This window comes from Sinocyclocheilus grahami, unplaced genomic scaffold, assembly GCF_001515645.1.
Source record: "Sinocyclocheilus grahami isolate Dianchi unplaced genomic scaffold, SAMN03320097.WGS_v1.1 scaffold1827.1, whole genome shotgun sequence".
Lineage (NCBI taxonomy): Eukaryota > Metazoa > Chordata > Actinopteri > Cypriniformes > Cyprinidae > Sinocyclocheilus > Sinocyclocheilus grahami.
Genome location: NW_015507006.1, coordinates 65,043 through 89,283, shown reverse-complemented (window position 1 = coordinate 89,283; position 24,241 = coordinate 65,043). Strand labels below are relative to the sequence as shown.

At 35.9% G+C, this 24,241-nt stretch overlaps 1 protein-coding gene across 1 annotated transcript in view; it reads left to right on the top strand.

The window, feature by feature from the left end:
- Positions 1-631: 631 nt before the first annotated feature.
- The window catches only part of LOC107572880 (N-acetyl-beta-glucosaminyl-glycoprotein 4-beta-N-acetylgalactosaminyltransferase 1-like), an 87,960-nt gene continuing 64,350 nt past the window's right edge, over positions 632-24,241 (top strand). The window contains exon 1 of the mRNA XM_016259305.1: positions 632-2,488. Coding sequence (XP_016114791.1) covers positions 2,347-2,488 — 142 coding nt within the window. The 5' untranslated portion in view covers positions 632-2,346. The remainder of the gene's footprint in view (positions 2,489-24,241) is intronic.

Here is a 24,241-nt window from a genome sequence, read left to right as displayed (position 1 = left end):
GTGAGATCATCGCAGCAAACGATTAAACGTTAATGCATGGCGCGCTGGAGCTCCGCCGGTGGCTGGACACCGTTCCTGCCCATAACGGCTCCGCCCAAGTTCGGTTGCCCAGCAGCGAATCTCCGAATCGTACTACGGGAACGGCTGGCCTTATGAATATTAATTACGCAACGGTGACGTTCGGCTATTGATAATGCCTGCCTCATGAATATTAATGAACCCCATAAACATTGATTTTTTTAGTGTTGATATCGTCTGTCAAATGATGGAAACATCAAATCAAATTAGGTGAGATCATCGCAGCAAACGATTAAACGTTAATGCATGGCGCTCTTCCAGATGATCTGTCGCGCTGGAGCTCCGCCGGTGGCTGGACACCGTTCCTGCCCATAACGGCTCCGCCCAAGTTCGGTTGCCCAGCAGCGAATCTCCGAATCGTACTACGGGAACGGCTGGCCTTATGAATATTAATTACGCAACGGTGACGTTCGGCTATTGATAATGCCTGCCTCATGAATATTAATGAACCTAGCGCACGGATGCTCAACGTAACGTCAAGATGACCTATTTAATAATTCATGAGCTGTGCCGGTACCACAGTAGGATTCGTAATGTCGCTCCGCGGCAGCGTAATGGATGCTCAGTTGAACGCGGGGATCGAGAGTCGGTCGCACCGTAGGACTGGAAGCGGAGCTTGTGGGATTTAAGAGACTCGTTGCTACATAGTTTATCAGACTAAAGGCGTGACAACACCCGCGCGCAGAGACCGACGCATCGCATCGCATCCGAGAAACAAAGCGTTTGTTTCGCAGAGAGCACGAGAGGAATCAAAATGTCAGATGCAGCTAACGGTACCGGAGCTTACGGACGCCAATAGAGCATTGTTATTGTTTTGATGCTGACCGGCTCTCTGTTAACGGCGGACGCGGCGTTTAGGTGCATGCGTTTGAGTAAGTTGCGCGTGGACTTGGATGGGTAGCAGGTGCATGAGCGCATCACCTATGAGCCATGCGATTATTATTCACGATGCATATTCGTGTTTTAATAAGATCTGAGGATAAATCAGCATTTATTTGATTGCATTGCGTTTTTCTTCTCCATTGCAATGCGATAAAGCACCAGTCGCGTGATGTTCAAATTGACTGTTGCATACTGAATCAATGCAGCCACTCGAATGCATATTTAATTCATTAAATCGTAAGTGTCTTATGTTTATTTAGATGTTTTTTTTTGTACGTTACTACGGTTTGATTCTAGACGTGCTGTACAAATCATAATAGCAAAATATAACCTAATTGCTGCCTTCAATTCTGAATTCAATTCAAAAAGTGTTGCCAGTCATTCATAACCTGCAGTGATAAGTTCATTGCACTTTTTTTTGACCACTTCAAAGCGAATTACTCAAAGAAGATGTGTAGAAATCTAAGTCTAATCAAATTTACAATGCATGATATGTATATGCTATTGTATGATGTGGTCTCATGCTAAATATTGCATTTGTTAATTGAGTGGTTTTATTGCTAACATGGCTGTTTAAAATGGCAACAAATCTAAAAAAGCATCCCAGAAAGGAGCAGCTTCACAATTGAGGTTCTACAGTTAAGATTGTGTTGTTTATTGTTAATTAAAAGTGAAACCGCAATGTTAAAAAGTTAGATTGGATATTTGAGTGAAAGCTTTAAATCCAGAGGATGATCCTTTCTGGAGTGGCTGGACTGCTGTCAGAGCGGCTTTCACAAGATTAACAGCCCGCTGCTCTTTTCTTTGGCTGCAATCAAACCGTTTACGGGACTATTCGCCATCTCTACCTGTTTTTAAAACTTGTTTGTGCTAAATGGGACTTAAATGAAGTCCATCTGAAGTCACAGACAGTGACATGGCTTGTAAATCATGTCTGATCCTTCTATAGAGTTAGAACAGTAAGAAACCCATTGAGGAAATGGCATTGTCTTTAAAGCGAGAAGCAGCTGACTTTTTTCTGCTGCTGTAATGTGACATTGCGACATCTTTTTGTGAAACGTGCCAAACCGAGAAGCAGCTGACAAATTGTAAATATGACTTTGTGACATAAAGAGTCTTAACTTTTAGCAAAACAAGACATTTATGACATTGTGACGGTACAAATTTAAGCGCGGCGAACTGAGAAGCAGCTGACACTTTCATTCTGCTGCTGTTGCGAAGATGAGATTGTGATACCGGGAGTTTATTTGCGGCAAACCGAACCTGGTGCTTGCTGCAAATATGACATTGTGACATCAGGACTCGTTCTCTGAAGCGCCAGACTGAAGAGCGGCTGACACTCTCTTTTTTGCTGCTGCTGCTGCTGATGATGCTGCGGCTGCGAAAATGCTGCGATTCCCTGTGAAGAAAATACGAAAGCAGTTCAAACTTCTGCTGCTGCTGGTGCTGCTCACTTTCGCCGTGTGGTTTACGTACCTGCACATCAACCAGGGCAAATCCATCAAACTTCACTTCAACTATGGAAAAGGTAAGCTGTGTTTGGTTTTTATATTTTAGATGATATGAAAATAATAATTTAGGATGTGAAAGGAGTTTTTTTTTTTCTTCCTGGTGTAATTTTTGAGCGTCGAGGAGAAATGAAGCTGAGGTTCAGAATGAAAGCAAGATGAATAGGAACTGCTGTATTATCAATTGCATTATTAACTTTAATTAACTAGGGCACCGGCGCTGATACTGAGTTTCAACATCAGCGTCCGGCACATTTTAATAGTTGGCAGATCCAAATTGACATTTTAGGAGTGTAACATTAGTATTATCAGCTTTTTGAATGCATTAGTATTGAATCATTTTGCACAGAAAGCTGAAATATTGAATTAAATTAAGTTGATATTATATTGGTTTCTTTAGAAGGTGCTAAAATTATGCAAATATGGACAACATAAGCAGACATGTTCAGATGAGCGGTATTAGAGCGTAGTCAGCTATGATGAATCTTGAGAGAAACTAGATTCTCGGCTTTATGATTAAGCAGAAGTGTGTTTGCAGAAGCCATGTGCTTGTGAGAATCTTCTTTACCTCTGCAAAACAGATTCAAACACACACACACACACACACTCACTCATGAAAATTGCTCATTGTGATATTATATTGGCAGCTGTGTGGCAAGAACTTATTTTATTAATAAATTATTATACAAAAATAAGAATTTATTGAACAATTGAAAAAAAAGAAACCCCCACACACAGGTGTTTTACTAAATTTACTAAAATGTACTTTTAATAAAATGACATCAGCTTCAAGTCTGTATATTAAGAGGAAAAGTGCAGTAACGTTTACTGTTGTTTGCTGAATTTTCACAGCTGAAATTCAATTATTTTAAAAGAAATTTGTGAATTTTGCATGAGTGTGAAAGATTTCCCTGTGCTGAAAGTGTTTAAGTTTTCACCAAAGCTTCCAAATTTACCAACATTTAATATTGAAAAAATGGCATCAGCTTCAGATCTGCATATTAAAAGTAAAGGTGCAGTCACATTTTCTGCTGTTCACTGAATTTTCACAGACACAATGTTGTAATTTAATAGGAATCCAAGTGATTGTGAATTTTGTGCAAGAGGGCGAAAGATTTCCCCACTCAGATTTTGCATTGTGTTCTGTTGGTCATGTGAATTTGCCACTTTGACCAACAGAAAGCTGCTTGGTTTGAAAGTCTTCCAAGTTTTCACCAAAGCTTCCAAATTTACCAAAATGTTAGATAAAAAAAATGACATCCTCTTCAGATCTGCGTATTAACAATAAAGTCACCGTACATTTACCATTGTTAACTGAAAGTATGTCTGTATATTAAGAATGACGATGTAGTCACGTTTACCATTGTTTTAGATTAGAAATCCTGGACTCTTTTTGCATGTTTGTGAAAGATTTTCCCACAGATTTTGCATCGGGTTCTGTTGGTCTTGTTAATTTGCCGTGTTGACCAACTGAAAGCTGCTTGGTTTGAAAGCGTTCAAGTTTTCACCAAAGCTTCCAAATTTACCAAAATTTTACATAAAAAAAATAACATCAGCTACAGGTCTATATATTAAAGAATAGGCCTAAACAGATGGTACATTTACCATTGTTCACTGTATTTGCTGCAGCCAAAATTCAGTAATTTCAATAGGAATCCATGTAATTGTGGTGATTTCGCTTGAGGGTGAAACATTTCCCCAAGCAGATTTTGCTAAATTTTCAGTTGTTCAACTGAATTTGGTGTGTTGACCAACAGATAGCTTCTTGGTTTGACTTCTGTGTAAGTTGTGCTTTATACATTGCTACACTATTGACAATATACAATAGGCTTTTTAAGTGAAATTTTAGTAATTTGACAGCACCTTAAAGCTTATATTAAAAGCACTAGTCTGCTAACACCGTGCGCTAGACCTCTAGAGCCCATCTGACAACAACTTTTTTGTGTCCGACACTCTAGAAGAGGATCTCCTTTCTCATTAACAGCTGCTAAAAGCTCTGTGTGGTTTGGCATCTCTCCCTTGCTGCCCCAAACTGACCTCAATCGTAACCCAGGAACTTCAGCCTCTGTCTGGCCGCTCCAGTCTTTGACTGGGCCACCAAATCACTCCTCTCGCGAAAGAGAAGAGCACTGGAATCACTCAAGTGCGAAAAGGCCGTGCAAATCCTGCATTAGCACAAAGAAGATGATGTCTGAAAAATAACGTGGCACCGCACCAAGCCATCTACGGCGAAATTAAAAAGTCTGGGGCTCGCCGAGTGATGTTACTGACATTTTAATCAGAGTTTTTGGCTGTGCGTGTTTGCACAAATAGGCTGATTTATTTTCACCCGAGGACTCACAGTGGTCACCTTATTCCCAGTTACAGGCTCCGTAGGGCTGGGTCAAGATGTAGCCGTGCACCAGCTGTGATAGGTTGCTGTGAACAAGGGTCTTTTTAAGCAACCAAGTGTGAAGGAATGTGTTGAAGTAGCAGGCGGGTCATTCCTGTTATGCAGTACCTTTTGAACTCTGCAAGTTTTTAAAAATGAATGTGCTTAGGTTGTAATTTGTAGAGGTATTGCTATGAAAGCATATATTAGACTTGCAAATATATTCTCTGGTCAAGCTCAGGCACTTAAACGTCATTAATTATAACCTATTTGCACGATGGCAAGGAAATGAACAGGATGGAAATAAAAAGCTAAAGTTAGCCATTGCTCAGTGTGGGATTTTGAGTTGGCTTGCATGAGGTCAGGAAGTTAATTATGATATATTTTTAAGCATCTTTTATAACACAGATTTCTGTTGCCGCATATAACATTATGTATTTTTTAAAATTATATTTTCTCGTTTCTATTTTTTATTTATTAATGCTCAAACAGCGATTACAAAAACAACATTTCTAAGGGATTATATACAAATAAAAACCAACAATAGATCAGTTCTACATAATAAACACACACACACCCACACATCAAATTGAGAATAGTTAGAAAACAAAAGAATGGCATAAAGATGGGATAAAAGCCAAAATAATCTAAAAGTTGTACAAAAACATAACCTTAAAGGGGTCATATGATGCTTTTTTAAAGATCATTATTTTGTGTATTTGGTGTAACAGAATATGTTGACATGCTTTAATGTTCAAAAAACACATTATTTTTCAAATACTGTACATTATTGTAGGTCCTCTATGCCCCGCCTCTCTCAAACGCTTCGTTTTCTACAAAGGCCCTCCTTCCGACAAGCGCAGTCTGCTCTGATTGGCCAGCTGACCCAGTGCATTGTGATTGGCCGAACACCGCAAGCACTCGTCGGAAATGTAACGCCCCTTACCATAATCACCAGCTTCATCTTTCAAAATAAATGTAAAGACAGAGCCTGAAAGGGGAACAGAGTTGCGTGACAGACACAGTGATGAAGCTGGTATGTGTTTGCAGTACACAAGCCACGGTTAAGACAACTGACTCCATTGTGATGTGACCCCCCCGCTCGCTCTCGCTCTCGCTCACTCGCTCGCGCGCACACACACACACGATGAGCAAAACTCCGCATTTGAACAGTCAATAGCAAATACCAGATTGTCATAGCAAAGTCAGAATGACCTCCTCTCCTAGGTTCACGAAACGGTCGTCCGTAAAATGCATTGCTGTTCTGTTGTAAGTAATCTTAAAGATTCCTAAATGCATCTACTTCCGGAAGACCAAATAAAGTGCTTTTGCTTTCTCCTAGAAACACACAGCGTCTCCCTGACATGCTGCTTCAACACTAACTGCGGTTACTGAAACCAAGCCTCCTTTCTTTGCGTGCACATTTGGGCGGCATTATGCTAATATTTCCACAGTGACGTAGACATGTGGGGGCGTGTTCGAACGAGCTGTTTTAGGGGGGCGTGGCAGAGTCTTAACTTTGATAAAAGAATATATCTTTGATTTTGAGACTTTAGTCTTTGCAACTTCAGGGATCTTATCTATGCACAATCAGCTTGTAACACTCCAAAGAGAAAAGAAAGCTTTAAATCGCATCATATGACCCCTTTAAAAAAAAATTATGTTTGCAGTTCAGAAGGCTCTAATTAACTAATCTTTAACTCAAATTTAATTTAACTAATGTTTATATTTCAGTTTTATGTATTTGACATTTATTCAGTGACTTAGATAGCATTCAACTATATACTGTATTTTATCAGCACATGCTAAAATTAAATTAGCAGTAATGGGTAGTTTTTTTTGTTTTTCATTTAAAACATGCAGTTAGAAATTAAGTCTCTTTATGTTGATAGAAGTGTAGTTTAAGAAATATGTTTTTTGTCAAAATACTAATAATAGCAGTAGAGGTAACTTACTGACAGTGTTAAGTGTAATTTGCATTGATTATATTTTAGAAGTAATCCACCTGCTTGTACAAAGTAGTTTTGCTTTCACAACGAAGCACACAGCGTCTTCAGGACATGGCGGCGGCAACAATACTACAGCGAGAATAAAAGTTACGCCTTCTTTCTTTGCGTGAACATTTTGGTGGGAACATTATGCTATATCCACACAGTGAGGGAGACATGTGGGGGCGTGTTAGAACGAGGCGTTTTAGGGGGGCGTGGCAGAGTCTTAACTTTGATAAAGAATATCTCTTTGGTTTTGAGACTTTAGTCTTTGCAACTTCAGGGATCTTATCTATGCACAATCAGCTTGTAACACTCCAAAGAGAAAGGAAAACTTGAAATCACATCATATGACCCCTTTAACATAAATTGCAAACGACTTTACAGTGACACAGATACTATAATTGAATTCATACAATAATATAGACATTGGTACATTAGGAAAGCATCTAAATGCATGCATTTTCTTTAAATATTTCTCTAAAATATTTAAGGAATCTTAGGGTTTTTTGATTCTTCATAAGGTAAAGAGACTTCAGAAGTTTAAGTAATAAAAAGTGGATAACTATTTCAAATTTTTACTTATGAAAAAAAAGACAATCTATCAATAAATAGATGTAGTATAATATTGGCAGAATCAAATATATAAGAATATTTTCTTATTTCTCTGCTGCTGTTTTCCCGCCAAAAATGGTCACTTCCTGGGTGATGATGTCATTAAAGAAACTGTGTTTAACTTAAAGGGATATTACAAAAGACAAAAAGTTTTCAAAGTGAAATTGAGGACAAAGAAACGACATTTAATGACCAATTAAAACAATATTTTTGAGAATACATGGTTTAAATGTTTGGTTTTAAATATTTAAATCAGAGGAAGAAAAATAAATTAAGAAACTAGCTGGCTATTTCACAATAAATTGCATTTTCAGAAGCCTTGTGACACATGGGCAACCCACTGAAACTAAAATGATAAATTTATTTATTTAAATTTACTCCTGTTTTAAATGAATGGGTGTAATTTTTGCTTAACTAAAGATACCAGAACACACCCCAATCTGCCATTGGTCGAAAAACAACAACAACAACAACTTGCCATTGGTTGATTCAGTGTTGCTGAGTCAGGCTGGTCAGGAATCTCAAACAAACAGAGCAATGCTTTGATAGCACCACAGTGTTAATGCTGTTTAGGGAAATCAGCCTACTACTAATGGCTTACTTAAAGCTGTCTTAGTATGTATATTAAAGTGTTTTAACATAAAACATACTGTAGCTTTAATGGTAATAAAAATAAAACATTTAGAGTTTAGGAACATGAAGAACTGAATAGTGGAAATGGCCAAAGTACAGTGTTTGTTAATACAAAGGACGTCTTTTTTAAATGAGTGTTTTGCTTTAGGTTGCTATGTTTAGAAATCCAAGGGAACTGATCCCGGTTTGGCGTCGGTGTTCAACCTCTAACCGGGACCCCTGTGAATGCTGAATGAAAGGGTGTGAGAAATACACACAAGTGAACTGAGAAGGAGTGGGTTGAGATTGGCAGGTTGGTTACAGGCACAGAAAGGGCTTTTGGGAAAGGTCATATGATATGGCTCCGTGTGTGTGAATGGAAAGCAGCCATTTCCCACCATAATCTGGCCGTACTAAAGCGTGACGGCTGTTAAGGTCATAAAATCAGAGTTAATTACGTTGATGTATAATTGAAGTGTCATTTTACATTCACTGAAAAGGTACCCTAAAGGTCTTTTGTTACTATGAAAACATGTCTTACATGCAGCACTTTGTAATGCTTAACAGGGAAATCTACAGTAACATTATATTAAGGAATGACTGTTTAAGTTACATGCCTATTTTTATGGTTAATGACATTAATGGATTCAAACTGCATTCCTGCACAGATTCACAGTATGGTTTTGCTGTAATTTCCTTTATATTACCGTTTCTTTTGTTAATAGGGAAATTGAGCATGAATTACTTCACCTGTGGGTTTGCCTTTGTTAATCAATGACGCAGAAACTACTAATGCATTTTTCTTTCTTTAAATCTTGGTTACAAGTGCGATGAAAGTGTATAGCGAGTTACCTGGATTTTGTGTGCTATGACTTAGAACGGACACCGTGTACAGTATGAGATGTAAGACGTCTTGCTGCTGTCATCATGTAGGTGTGCTTTGTTTTATTAATCTACATTTGAAGAACTTGCAACAAACTTTACTTTTTTGACAGTGACGTATCATAATACCAATTTTTAAACCGCAGTAAAAACTATGGAAGCTTGTTTCTGCCGCGGAATGAATAGTCATTTCATTTTTACATGACATGTATACATGAACAATTTTGAGTTTAAATTCCATAACTCGCACTTTATTGCTTGCGAAAAAAATTCATGATTGCAATTTTTGAGAAAAAAAGTCAGAATTGCGAGATATAAACTCATGCTGAATCCCTCCCCCCCCCCACAAATCTTAGTTAACAATTCCATTTTTCTTGTTTGTGCTACCGAATATGTAATTCTAACTTATTTTTATCTTGCAGTTGCGAGTTTATATCTTGCAATTTGTGTTTTTCCTCGCAGTTGCAGAATTGAAATTTAAAAAGTCGCAATTACTTTTTATTTTTTATTCTGTGGCAGAAACGGCTTTCATCAATATTCTGTTGAACATGCTTGTTTATTTGAAAAGTTTACTATTCATTTTAACAAATGAATATTTAGAACAAAATGTAACAAAAATGGTTGTGGAGTATTTTTTCAAATAAATGATAAATTACTTGTATAACTTGAAGCAGTTTAAGTTACTATTTCAGTCAGTATAAAATAATGAACAAAGAAGCTTTTTGAACAAAGTTTTTGAACATAAAAAATGACTCCGTTTTCAGAAATCTAGCAGATGCTAGATTACTTAATGTAATTGATTACAATTGATAACATTTTTGATTACTTTTCAAAATATCTAATGAATGTTTTCAACTCATTAATCTCAAGCGGCAATGTGGATTGATGTAATTGGTAGATGTGGTGTGCTGCAAATTCAAACGAGAACCAATCAAAAGCATTAGAATGGCATTGCTTTACTAAATGACCTTTAAATGGCAGGAGGCATCGTGCACAAAAAAAACCCACAGCTAAGAAACAAATTAATATTAGTCAACATATTCTAGCTTTTTGCAGAAAATATTTAGATGTAACCCCCTTTGGAACCATTAACATTTTCATAAGTAACTGTAATTTAATTGCAGTTCTAATTCTTTATCTCAGTAACGACACTAGTATTACTATTGAAAATAGTATGACTATTTTATGACTAGTATGACTACTGAAAATTAGGGATGCGCCGAAATAAAAATTATTGGCCGAAGCCGTACAAAATGAAACACTGGGCCAAAGGCCGAATACCGAACACGGTTTTAAATTTTTTCCCCCATGTATTTTGCCATTTTTTTCACCATTGTATAAATTAAATAGCCAAAATTAGTTTTTTTTACTGTTTTGTCCTGCTTTTCAAATAAAAAATCAATTACAAAACAACAATTTAAAAATATTTACTTACCACTGAGCGTTTTTTTTTACATTCTAGCAGACGTTATACCAACAAAGCACAGTTTAAGTAAAATAATATTTTTTGGCCATTTTTGCGACCCCCTTCTTGAATCAGGCATGTATTTTTTTACTGTACAAATAAATGCAGCCTTGCTGAACAGAAGAGAATTCTTTTAAAACATTAGAACAGGGCTTTTCCAACCCGCCATTCATCTTCATCCGGGCCGAGGGGGAGAGTACGTGCAGGTCGCACATTACACCTTGAATTGTTTTTGCACTAATTAGTTTGTCCACAAGGTGGCAACACTGGCTTGGGCCATTGTGAGGGACGCAACAACAACAATCGCAAATTAACATCAATGAATGGCAGCGTTGACAAGCGCTTGTGTAAGGTTAACTCTAGTTTAACTCTAGCTTGTGTAACTCTAATTTAAAGGAGTATGAAGGCATTGTTGTCCGTCATAACTTCTGTCGAAAAATATCGCAGACACTGGACAAAGATGATTATCGAATGGAGTCTGAAAGACTGCGCGTTCGACTGTAGCTGAGCCGCTTCAGACAGCGCGCCAGTAGCGCTTCAACGGACAAAACCAGAATTATGTCAAAATGCTGGGTTTTGGCGAGTGACCTCGGTCTTAAATTAGTTATAAAGTCCTAAATGACCATAAAGAGTTGGGAGAAAATCAGATGCATGTCAGTTACGCGTCATGTGCATCAGATTTTAAAGCGACAGCGCTGCTTTTAAAATGAAATCTGATGAAGTCTCATTGATGTAAATCACAGAACAAAAGAAACGAAATCACTCGACTGCTCTAGTCGCTGATTAAGTCTCGTAGCTTGAATAAAGATGAATTTATGCATGTACAATTTCTGGTTAATGTGAAGTTGGTTTTAAGTTCACTTAAATTAAAAGTAAAAAATTATGTTTTTCAGAACCTACTAAATGTTAAAAATAATGGCTTTCAATTATACTGTAATGTTGAATTGCTATAATCAATGGCTAAAATTGAGGGGAAATGCATATAATAGAGACATCAGTAGCAGTATTGCATTGTTATCAAAAATACTGGCCATTGTTAATAATAGGCTACTTAGTAAAAAGATGCCATTAAAAACATATTTAAAATATACCATCTTTATATTGTTTCTATATTAATTTGGAGGTTCAATGTAAAATTATGACAATATAAATATATTAATATGCAGTTAATTACAATTAATTAATATAATTCATTTTTTTTATTCTAATCGATTTCTCAGACAGCACTAATGCTAACCTTTTATAGATGTTGGTGATTATAATATTATATAGTTTACTGCTGAATATGCATTTAAATTTAATTTCTCATTTTATAGGCCCCTCAGAAAGAGATCGGGACAGTCACCCACCCCCTTGGCCCCCTTCAAAATTTCAGTTCAATAATCCGGCCCTCAAATAAAACGAATTGAATAGCCCTGCGTTAGAATATATATTACAGATCTCAATTCGAACACTATGTGGGAATGTTGTAATAAATGTATGAATAGAGCTATTGTAGAGTAATTATTATTTTCATTGTACTTTTTTGTTTTATTCTACAGAATTTTTTTCTCAGCTTTTATTTTGGCGGAAACCCGCAGGAAGATGCTTCTTTTTGTTGACAACCGATTTATAAATGATTCGCATTACGAATTTGGGAAGATGTTTGTCGCACGTATCACATTGTCACATGCCTTTAAAAATTTATAAAAATGTTACTGAGCAACTGACGAGTAACATTGCGTTTCAGCGCAGATTTTCGCTCTTTGGACTTTGGACCGCGTATTAGAAAACATAACGTTCTGCAGTTTATTCACTAATTGTTTAAAGGGATAGTTCACCCAAAAATGAAAATGTGGTGTTTATCTGCTTACCCCCAGGGCATCCAAGATGTAGGCGACTTAGTTTCTTCAGTAGAACACATTTGATGATTTTTAAGTCCAACCGTTGGAGTCCATCAGTCTTATAATGCATGGCAATGGTAACAAAGTCTATGAGTGTAAAAAATCAAATCCAAATTAAACCCTGCGGCTCGTGACGACACATTGATGTCCTAACACACGAAACGATCGGTTTGTGCCAGAAACCGAACAGTATTTATATCATTTTTTTACCTCTAATACACCTCTATGTCCAACTGCTTTGAGCACACGTACGACTTGCGGTGCGTGAAGCGTTTCTCGCACAAACCGATCGTTTCGTGTTTGTCTGTGCATGTTTTTTTTACACTCATAGACTTTGTTACCATTGCCATGCATTATAAGACAGATAGACTGCACCGGCTGGAGTTAAAAATCATAATTTGTGTTCTACTGAAGAAACAAAGTCACCTACATCTTGGATGCCCTGAGGGTAAGCAGATAAACATCACATTTTCATTTTTGGGTGAACTATCCCTTATCCCTATAAGGCCATTTTGCGATTTCAATCTTCATACAGTAACCAGCATCAGCCACCTCTTCCTCTTCTCATCGGAGACATGAGATGCAGCACTAAACAGTCTCTGGCTGTCGGTGTTTCGTGCTTGTAATGATTTTTGCGTCTTTCTCTGACAATTTTTAAATACTTTCACACTGCAGACACGTTTGCTGCATTAGTGCGTGCCTCTATTTGATCGTGTTACGTCATTTTTTGGTACATATTATTCGGTCGTTTCACTTATTCAAAAAAATCGTGTTTTTTTTGCTATTTTCGGCCGAACAATTTCGGTTGCCGAACATTCGGTGCATCCCTATTGAAATTAGTAATGTATTTCATCCCAAGACTATCACATGTGTGGAGACAGAAGACATCAACATTGGTTTATAGCTTATACAAGACTCGTCAGCTCAAAGATATTTGAACCTCATTGACTTTTTCATTTTATGGATAAAACATTCTCCAAAATAACCTCTTTTGAAGATACTTTGTCACAATGCATTAAAGCACAAGGCTTACTTAGCTTTATCGGTGACACATGTGCATTCTTCCTCTCTCACGCTCATAGTGTATCATATTTCAGTGTCCTGGCTGAGAGATGCTTCTCATTGAAGTTGGTGTTACTTTACTGTAAGCGATCCATCTGGTAAAGCTGGATTACAATCGATCATCAAAGGCCTGAAGCTGCTTGAGTGGGCTTTTATTGTGGTTGTGTGCGCAAAGGTCACCTTAACAGTTTGCTCTTTGCACCCACGTTGGCAAGCGATGACAAGAAAAGGAAGTGATGCCAGCAGTCAATCACACTCAGCGGTGAGCTGTTCCAGTATGTGCTTTGTCATAGCGGTACCATGCAAAGATGTGGTTACGAACTGAGCAGGTGGAAATGAAATGTCGGCCCCTGTCCCAAATGCCGTACTTGGACTTGTGGTCTAAACGTGTATTAAAAAATTCTATTCATCAATGTGAATGACAGTGATTTGAATGCATCTCTTATATGAAATGTGATATGTTTGTAATTTCTGAATTAAATGTCATTTTGATATTTTTTGAGGGTTCGAAAATATCTTGTTGATACAACTATGCTACACTGTATAAACTGAATTTTCGAAAATGAAAGATTATTGGTGTACAAAAAAAAAAAAAAAAAAAAAAAAAAAAAATATATATATATGTATATATATTAAGGTCTTTCTATTTAATTTCATGTCCGCTTGTTGTTTCTTTGTAATTATTTGTGAAATTTATTAGCAATTTCTAAGAAAATCCTACACCATTTTTCACCATTTAAAAAAAAAAAAAATACAAGAAAGGTATTTTCTTTTAGTAAGTACACACGTCATTTGCCGTAATGTTTTTGTAATTTATTAAAAGTTCAAAATAAAGTTAAAATATCACAAATATTAAAAAACATTTTGTCTTCATGTGCTGTCAACATGAAGAAAAAAATATAATATATATTGTAAATAGTACAATAGTCAAAATTTTTTACAATAAGGTTCCATTTGTCAGCTATATTTAATGCATTAACTAACTTTAACAATGAGCAATACATTTGTTACAGTATTTAATCATCTTTCTTAAAGGGGTCATATGATGCGATTTCAAGTTTTCCTTTCTCTTTGGAGTGTTACAAGCTGATTGTGCATAGATAAGATCCCTGAAGTTGCAAAGACTAAAGTCTCAAAACCAAAGAGATATTCTTTATCAAAGTTAAGACTCTGCCACGCCCCCCTAAAACGGCTCGTTCTAACACGCCCCCACATATCTACCTCACTATGTGGAAATATTTGCATAATGCCGCCCAAATGTGCACGCAAAGAAAGAAGGCGTGGTTTCAGTAACCGCAGTTCCGGAGCCGTGTGGACTTCTTTTATAATGGATTGGTTACATTTTTGGGACTTCAAATTTTGGGCTACCATCCACTCCCATTATGAAGCTTGGAAGAGCCAGGATGTTTTTTAATATAACTCCGATTGTATTCGTCTGAAAGAAGAAAGTCATATACATCTAGGAGGGATTGAGGGTAAGTAAATCATGGGTCATTTTTGGGTGAACTCTCCCTTTAATGGTTACTTCGTGTGTCCAGAAATGTGGCCCAGTCAATCGTGGAGAGGTAGTGAAGAAGTATAATAGATACTTTTGTTCCCAAACACCAGAATAACTAAAGATAACAGATAAATGTTGTGAGTTCTGTCTGTTTTTGACTGTGTGTAGCACCTACAGCTCTGCACAGCCATCTGAAGGATGCTATTGTTAAATCAGTGGTTACAAAAAAAATGTTTTAAATTTTTATTTTGTTCTGTTTTTACGACGTGAAATATAGTGCATGGGCCACTCTAAAATGTGCAGTTTTATCACACAGCACAATGCCACAGATGTCGCAAGTTTTGAGGGAGCGTGCAATAATCATGCTGTCTAATTTAAGAAAAAAATGTAAGTTTATATATTAATAAATATATTTATATATAATATGAATTATATTAATATAAATGTATACATGTAAGTACATGTAAATATTTTCAAAATATATACTGTGTGTGTGTGTGTGTGTGTGTGTGTCTTTATACATGCTTAATACATATGCACAGTACACACACAAACAAAAACTTTTATTTTGGATGCGATTTAATCGTGATTTAATCATTGCCCAGCACTAATAGTCATATTTTACACTACTGTTTAAAAAAAAAAGTTTTTAAAAGAAGTCTTTTATGCAATGCTGCATTTTTTAATTTAATAAAGGCAACATTGCATACAATTGTGAAATAGTATTACAATTTAAAAGCGCTCTATGAATTTTCAGCATCATTACTCCAGGCTTCCGTGTCACATGATTCTTCAGAAATCAGTCTAATATTCTGATTTACTGCTCAGTTATTATCAATGTTTATTTGGTACTCAATTGCTATTTTTCTGCTTAATATCTTGTTGAAATCATAATACTTTTTTTTTTCAGGATTGTTTGATTAATAGAAAATTCAAAAGAACATCATTTGAAATAGAACTGTTTTGTAACTTCATAAATGTATTTACTATCACTTTGAATCAATTTAATGCTTAAAAAAAAAAAAAAACTTACCCCAAGCTTTTGCATGGGATCACAGTTTACACAAACTATTAAGCATCACAACTGTTTTCAGCATTGATAATAATCAGAATCCCCCCCCCCAGCAAATCAGCATATGAGAATGATTTCTGAAGGATCATGTGACACTGAAGACTGGAGTAATGATGCTGAAAATTCAGATTTGATCACAGAAATAAATGACATTTTACGATATATTCAAATAGAAAACGTAGGCCTATTTTAAATTGTGATAATATTTCAGAATTTTACAGTTTTTACTGTATTTTTGATAAATGAATGCGACCTTGGTGAGCATAAAATACTTCTTTCAAAGCATCTTAATTATTCCAAACTTCTAGATCATTAGTGTATTACAAATAAATGTATAAGTACATAAGCATCTCTTGCAGTGATGGTGATTATTTGGTGATTTGATCATTCTGTGATCATTTTCTTTTACATGTTTTCATCCGACTCGCTCACGTAATCTTGTGTCAAATTTGCGTGTGCCGTGGGAATATTTTCCAGCGTTTCACATCTAGCCTGTTAGAAAGTGTTGTAGTTCTCTTGTCTTTCAGCTCAGTTCCCTGTGAAGTCCTCTTGTTAGGGTTTGATTAGGGGAGGCTGGATGGAGATCAGCATGTAAAGGTGACTTTCACCCTGAGTCTCCAGAGGAGCCTGTCGGCCAGCACTTATAACAGTCATCTCAGATCTGAGATCGCAGAGTCACCTCCTGCATTCTGATGGGGAACGCTCAGAGTTTATTTGATATGATCAAAACACTGTGGCTTTTTGTTCTGTTCTGATTCAGTGCATTGTGTAGATTATGGATGAATCTCAGGCAGGGTTATTATGGTTAACTAAATCTAAAACCAAAACCTTAAAAACATGTTGGTTACTAAACAAAACAATACAATAAAATAAATATTACAAGTAAACTTTTTTATTTCAGCTAGTTGCGAGGGAAAACTGAAAATAATTGCTGAAGAAACAATTTTCAGTCAGAAATTTCAAAGAAACAGCAAGTAACACAAATTTTTAAATAAATTATATATATTTTTTTATGTATGTATTTATTTATTGATTTATTTTTTTGGTAGGGTGTTCCAGTAATCTTTGTTTTATTTACAATTTAGATTTTTTTTTTACTACAGTGAAGCATTTCTTATTTCTATTTAATTTAACCTGATGTACTGAAATAACTGCAACTGAATCTGAAATAAAAATGTATTAAAAACTATTATTCAATTATTCCTACATAATTTCTAAATTACTAGAAATAACATTTAGACATTGCAAAAATCAAAAAGTAATAAAATGACAAACAAAATGACTAAAACTAACAAAAATTAAAATGAAAAAAACAACAACAAAAACATTCAAATTATTAATAAAAATCTGTCTGTCTGTCTATCTATATAATACATTTTTGTGCATTTTTGCAATTGAAAATCAGGAGAAACAATTTTATTTCACTTAATTTTCAGAGAAATTGTCACAATGCATAAAATAATGCATAAAAATATGCTTTATTTAATTTACACAAGATATATATATATATATATATATATATATATATTTATTTATTAGATTTTGTTAAAAAAAGACCTGTATTTGTTATTTACAGGGATTAAAGTGTTCCGTCACTACGGTTAAAAAAGCTTATAAACACACATTTTTGAATTTGACAGATGAAAATGATGCCATTATAAAGGTAAAAAGAAAATACTCCTGTAAGTCACTTTGAGTCAAATGTCACCTCGCATTAGGAAGGCTAATTTTTTTTATCTGATTTTCTTGATTATTGTTCAGAAAGGAGCTCCTAAATGTTTAAATTAGGAGGACAAGCACTCCTGACTGAAATTATACGCTTAAAATAAAACAAAATCCGCCAGCAGGTGGCGGCAAGTCACTGATTTTATCACTGAATCATTCATTCAATTGATTCGTTCCAACGGCTAAATCATTCAAGAATAAAGCAAATGACTGTCTTTAATGAACTGACGGAAATCCATCGTAGCGACGGAACACTTTAATCCCTGTGTTTAACAAGTTGTAGGCTATATGTTTTTCTACATCAAAAATGACATGAAGTGCTTTGGCAGTAGCTTTTTGTAACTTGTTTTCATTACTGAATTATGTACAAGTGTTGTCTTGCTACTTGTTTGCAATCAAATTCTTCAAGTTGGATTTTTTGCTCCCAGTGTGGCTCTATTTCTTTATTAAGCAGCAGATTTGTTTTTTGAAGACTTTGTTATTCGACTCTGTCGGTATCTGCAAAATATGCCCTCAGTGAAGAAGAGTATATTTGTTTGATACTAACAGCCCAATCTCATTCTGTTGACTAATTAGGCAATTAGCAACTGTCAGTATGCAATGCTAGATTCATCTTTCCTGTGGTATTTCATTTTCATCTTGTTTGTCAGACAGGCGTTTCATAGCAAACACACTGTAAATACAAACTGTCGGCATAATTTATAAGGGATTCGCTTTTTAATATGCCACTTTACCACCAAAACGGAGAAAACCGTGCTCTCTTCCTTTATTTGAGCTCTACTTTTTGGCATCTGGGATTGCTTATGTGTCATAGGTGCTGAAATGTATTTCATATTAATATTTCTGTAGTAAGCTAAGCTATGCAAACTGGTCTGGAGCTGATTTTCCTGGAAAGGCCACGTTGTGAGTCAGCTCAGATCTCCCAGATGACTACAGGAAGTGGTTTGGTGATAAATCAGGCAGGATATATGTTATCTAGAGCTCTCCTGACAGCAGTTTGCACAGCCTTGCCAACACTGAGAACTTTATAAAAAGATTTATTTTTTTTGTACTTAAAATAGAAAAAAAGTAGTAGTAGGAATAGTAATAATAGTAATAGTAGCATGCACTGACATGCATAATTGTTTATTATACTTATTGTTGTTACTTTTTTTAACAGGAAATTTTTACAAGAAAATAGTTTTGGTTTTTTTTGACGGGAAAAATAAAAACTAAAATAATTGCACCAGTATTTTCATGCAGATGTCGTGTCTTATGTAACTTAATAATGTTAAAACATAATTTCCCCATGTTATGTAGTTAATGATAATTGTCATAAATTGCTTAATTTAGTAAGATTTGTCTGGTTACATTTTATTTTTCACCATATTCATTATACAAAAGTCAACTAAAAATAAGGCTACTTTTCGAAGTTGTAAATTAAACGGATTATTAGAATACATTTTTAATGAAAATACTATTTAGCTTTTTTCTACATTTAATTCAGTGCGTTGCGGTTTCTTTAATATTTCAGAGTAAAAATTGTTTCTATTCTATCAAATTTTCTTCAGTGTATAGTCAACTAAAATGATTTTTAAAACAAAGATTATTGGAGTACGTTTTACAATAAAATACTGTTTCAGTCCTCAAATTTTCATTAGCACCATCTATTTCTACACCAATTTTTTTTTCAATGTACAGTCAACTATTTTTTTTCGAAGTTGTAAGCAAAACAACGATTATTGGAATAATTTCTCCAAATCTGTTCTGATGAAGAAACAAACTCATCTACATCTTGGATGGCCCGAGGACAAGTACATTTAAAAAAAAAAATGTTCATCTTTGATTGAACCATTCCTTTAAACTCCTACTATAATGTATACTTCACTGTTTAAGCAATATATCTACTTTGATTCTTGTTTTCAAATATGAGTATTAGATGGGTATTGAAAACTTAAAAAAAAAGGTCCACACCAATTTAATTAAAATCATTTTGAATATCCCTTTGTGTTAGCATATACTGCGCTGCTTGATGAAATCAGACAGAAACCAGCACCAGCGTCTAAACACTCATTACTTGGTAATGATGACAACAAATCCACAGAATCCAAAAACCCAGAGTCAGCACCACAATTTGACTAAAGGTTTGAAAAAAACAGAGATTACAGCTCTGATTTGGCAAGCCATTCCCACCAAAATGCTGAGAAACAAACAGTAGCATTTCAAAACCAACAGATCTGATTAGATCATCTCAAAACAGAAGCAACAGCAAATGCTCTTCGAACGGTGACCATAGTGTCAGGGTACCAGTTCTTTCCAAAAGCCCTGAGGGAGTATATTACAAAAAAGGTACAATCTTCCTCCTTGGCATCCACTGCTGAAAAATCTCAGTTTGCACCCCGTCTCAAAGAAGAGAGCGAGTGGCTTTTTAGAGTGACTTACCGTGTGATTGAAGGCAATTGAAGCGGAAGGTTTGAGAGAGACTGAAGTTATGCTTTTTGTTAAAAAGAACTTGACTCTGACCTTTACAGCTTGCGGTTCAGTTATATAATGCTGTAAAAATAAACTGACACTTTAATAGGAAAAGAATATACAATGCTACTTTAAAACACTCTTTCTTAGTTCATTGTACATTGGGAAAAAATTACTGAGAAACATTTTTTCACTCAGAAACTGTGAGTAAATTTCAATAATATTTAGAATGCCTCAATTGCATTTCTTGTTCTCCAGTGGATGCTCTGCAGTGAATGGGTGCCGTCAGAAAGAGAGTCCAAGCAGCTGATAAAAACATCACAATAATCCACACCACTCCAGTCCATCAGTTAACATCTTGTGAAGAGAAAAGCTGTGTTTTTGTAAGATGCAACTTTAAACCATCATTTCCAGTCAAAATACAAGTCCATAATCCATAATAACGCGTCCTTCAGTGAAAACGTCGATCTCCTGTTGTCCTCTCGCATCAAACTCCACCCGTATATTTATTTAGATCTGTTTTCACCTTTAAACATTGCTTGATCTATGCATATTTCTCCCCTAATTCAGACAAGACGACTTTTTCTCTGGAGAAAGCAATATTTTGGAAAAAGGGCTTTATTTGACATTTGAGAACGTCTTAATGGTGGATTTGTTTCTTACACATACACACTGCTTTTCACAAGATGTCAGCTGATTTACTAGAGTGCTGTGGATTACTTGTGGATTATTGTGATGTTTTTATCAGCCGATTGGACTCTCATTCTGACGGCACCCATTCACTGCAGAGGATCCATTGGTGAGCAACTGAAATAATGCTGAATTACTTAAAATCTGTTCTGATGATCAAACAAACTCATCAACATATTAGATGACCTGAGGATGAGTAAATATTTGAAATAAACTTCTTACTTATTTAAGAATATACAGATAAATGCTCTCCCTCCTTAAAGGTCCGACTCTCTTTTCTCACCCAAGATTAACAGCACCCATTAACTAACACTCAGCACTTGTGTCCCCTGTCTGTTGTAATCTTAGTGGATGGCTGCAGTTAAAAGTAATTAGTTTTGGCTGCTAATAATTGAATGTCTCTCAACAGGGGAGTCACTGTCTCACAGTCACAGAAAGCTCATCTTAGTGGAAGGATGCCTCACTTTCTCTCACCGAATCTGAAAGGTGCTGTAGCATTAAATTCGTTACAGTATGTCCTGGATAAGGGACTGTTTATTTTATTGATTGGGGGGGTCATATAGCCCGAGGAAGGATTCTTCAGTTCAAACTCCAGTGAGATGAGCGGGTGAAGAGGTTGAGCAGTCTAGACTACAACCCTGAGGCAGATGATCACTTGATGATCCTGAACTTGGGGCTTTGGGGTTTGCAGAATGGATTTTCTAGATTTTAGTATAGCATGATAGCAGTACTCTTAAACAAACCAAACGACTAATCTGAGACATTGCAATTTTCAAAATCTAATTTCGGCACTCTAAAACATAAAGGTCACTTACCCTCAGGCCATCCAAGATGTAGGTGACTTTTTTTGTCTTCGGTAGATGGTCCGTAATTCTTGGTGATTCATAAAATACAGATCAGCTGATACTGTCACTTTAAGAGTCACAAACAAACCCCCCAAAAAATGCTGCTCTTGATGACATATTGAGGTCTTATGAAGCGAAACGATCGGTCTGTGCAAGAAACTGAACATTATTTACAACATTATTACCTGTAATCCAGAGTGATGTTTGGTTCACGAACAAATCATTATTTTAAACCGGTTCTTTTTGGTGAAGCAGTTAAAAATGTTCATCAAATCGGACTGAGCATCAGAAACAGTTCTCGGCTCAAGCAGCACATATCTATAAGTTACTCGATCAAAACTCCCTTTTAGACATCCGACAATCACACTGACTCGAAATGAGCCAAAATATCTGCGCATCTGATCCTGATCCTGATTCAGTGCTCCAGTTCCTCCAATAGTCGCTGAACTGAGGAAACTGATCTGACTCGAACCGAAGACCGATGAGTTGCTGATATGTGCATGCGTGAACCGAGAACTTGAATGAAGGGGCGAAATAAAAGTTTTTAGGGTTTCTCATTGTTTATGTAAAAAGGTGAGCTGATGAAGACTAGTTTATTCACTTTATATGCTTTAGACACGTAAAACATCCATGTTTCATATCATTATTGGGTGCTTTAATAATATAATTGTATAGACATTACATCACTGATTACGTAAACAAACTTGTGAACTAAATCAGTTCATTGAAATGAACTGTCCGGAAGAACCAGTTTCCCTGAGACTAGACGTGACGGTAACTAGCCGAAACACGCGAAATGTATTCAAAGTTAAATGTGTCTAATATGAGTTTAAATATCATTTTGTGAGACCTTATAGCCATACTGAAAGCAACAATAGATAGTTTACCTTAGATCTTGAAAATAAATTAAAGCAAAGATAGACGTTAAAACTGTGAACTCAATGCGAACCAACGAGTGTATTCCATAACAAAGATGTTATCAGTCACTCAGTATGCACATGTAACCCTTTCGCACGTGAGTTTAAAATATTCTAGCTGAGCCCCCAGCGTGAGTTTTTTTAGGCGACCGTTATTTTAGAATGTATCGCCTTATTGTTTCCATGGCGACACGTCATGCTTGTCATGTGACAACGCAGCCACAATAGATCTGTGTAACACATGGATCGCTTTTATTTAGTTTTTCCTGTTTTATTCAAAATATTCACAAACATGCTCACTATATTATGAAATATCTGATATTCCGATTCTGAAATATGTGCAAGTAAATCTATTTGGTAGTTTAAACACTTTTATATCGACCGTGTTAGTTGATCTATACCGGGTGATGGGTGCCGCCATGTTAGTTTGCGCTGCATCCGAGCTGTGGGATTTACAACACGCAAATTCATCCTCTCCTCCCGAAACACGTTAAATTAGGTCTGAAAGTTCACTGAATGTTCTAATCACACCGGCGTGATCGATATATAAATCGATATATCAAATAACATCTTTTTTTGTTCCCTTATATTTTTTTTGTGGATTCTGGAAATTGTGGGATTTAAGTGCGGCGTTCAATAAAGTAGATCACTGTATTCTTTTAAACGGGTTAAAAACTGATTTTGGTATTTGTGATTCGATCTTAGATTGGTTTGAATCATATTTTACTGCGAGGAGTTTCTCTGTGGAGATAGGTCAGTCTCATTCATCACCTGCCTCTGTTACTGGTGGGGTGCCGCAGGGCTCCATCTTGGGCCCGATTTTGTTTGCTTTATATATGCTCCCTCTTCGTTACATTTTTGAGTCTCACAAGGTCCCATATCATATCTATGCAGATGATACCCAGTTGAATATGTCAATTAAACCTGGGTCAAAGTCCTTGTCCGACTTGCTTGCTTGTGCAAACGACATCAAAAGCTGGTTGGGTGATAATTTTCTTCAGTTAAATGAAAACAAGACTGAAGTCATTCTATTTGCCCCCCTCCCATTTGGTTAACGGCATATCCTCTAGTTTAGGACCCTTGCAAGCAAATATCTTTTGTATCTTTAAATATCTTTAAATATCATTCTTTTGGAATGGTTACTTTCCATTCCAGATTCTTTAGATTATTAAAATGGTTCTTTTAAGAACTGTTCACTTAAATGTTCGTTGGAGAACCAAAAATGGTTCTTCTATGGCATCACTGTGAAAACCCACCCTTTTGGAACCCTTAATTTAAGAGTGTGTCCATTTAAATTAATTGACGTGCCCTTGAGATACACAGCAACCTTCTTTGGTGGACATTAAAAGCAGCATCCATTCATAAGCATTCGCTATCTTTCATCAGCTCACCCAAAAATGCTTCACGTTCATTTTGAGCGCAGGCTTGATGCTAAAAAAAAACAGGCATTTATATCTCGGAATGGGATTTTCTATTTTACTGCCCTTGGGCTTTGTTCTAAATGTTCACCGATTTTAGCTTTTGTTTACATTGGTGAAATAGGATGCCTATTGAAAGTGATTTAATGGCTTATAGCTTTAGATTTCATTTCACCGGGACACAGCACAAATAGATGGCAATAATAACAGTGCTCAAACTAATTTGGGTGGATATGATGGTTGATATTGGTCTTATTTGCTGAGATGAAATCAATGTTT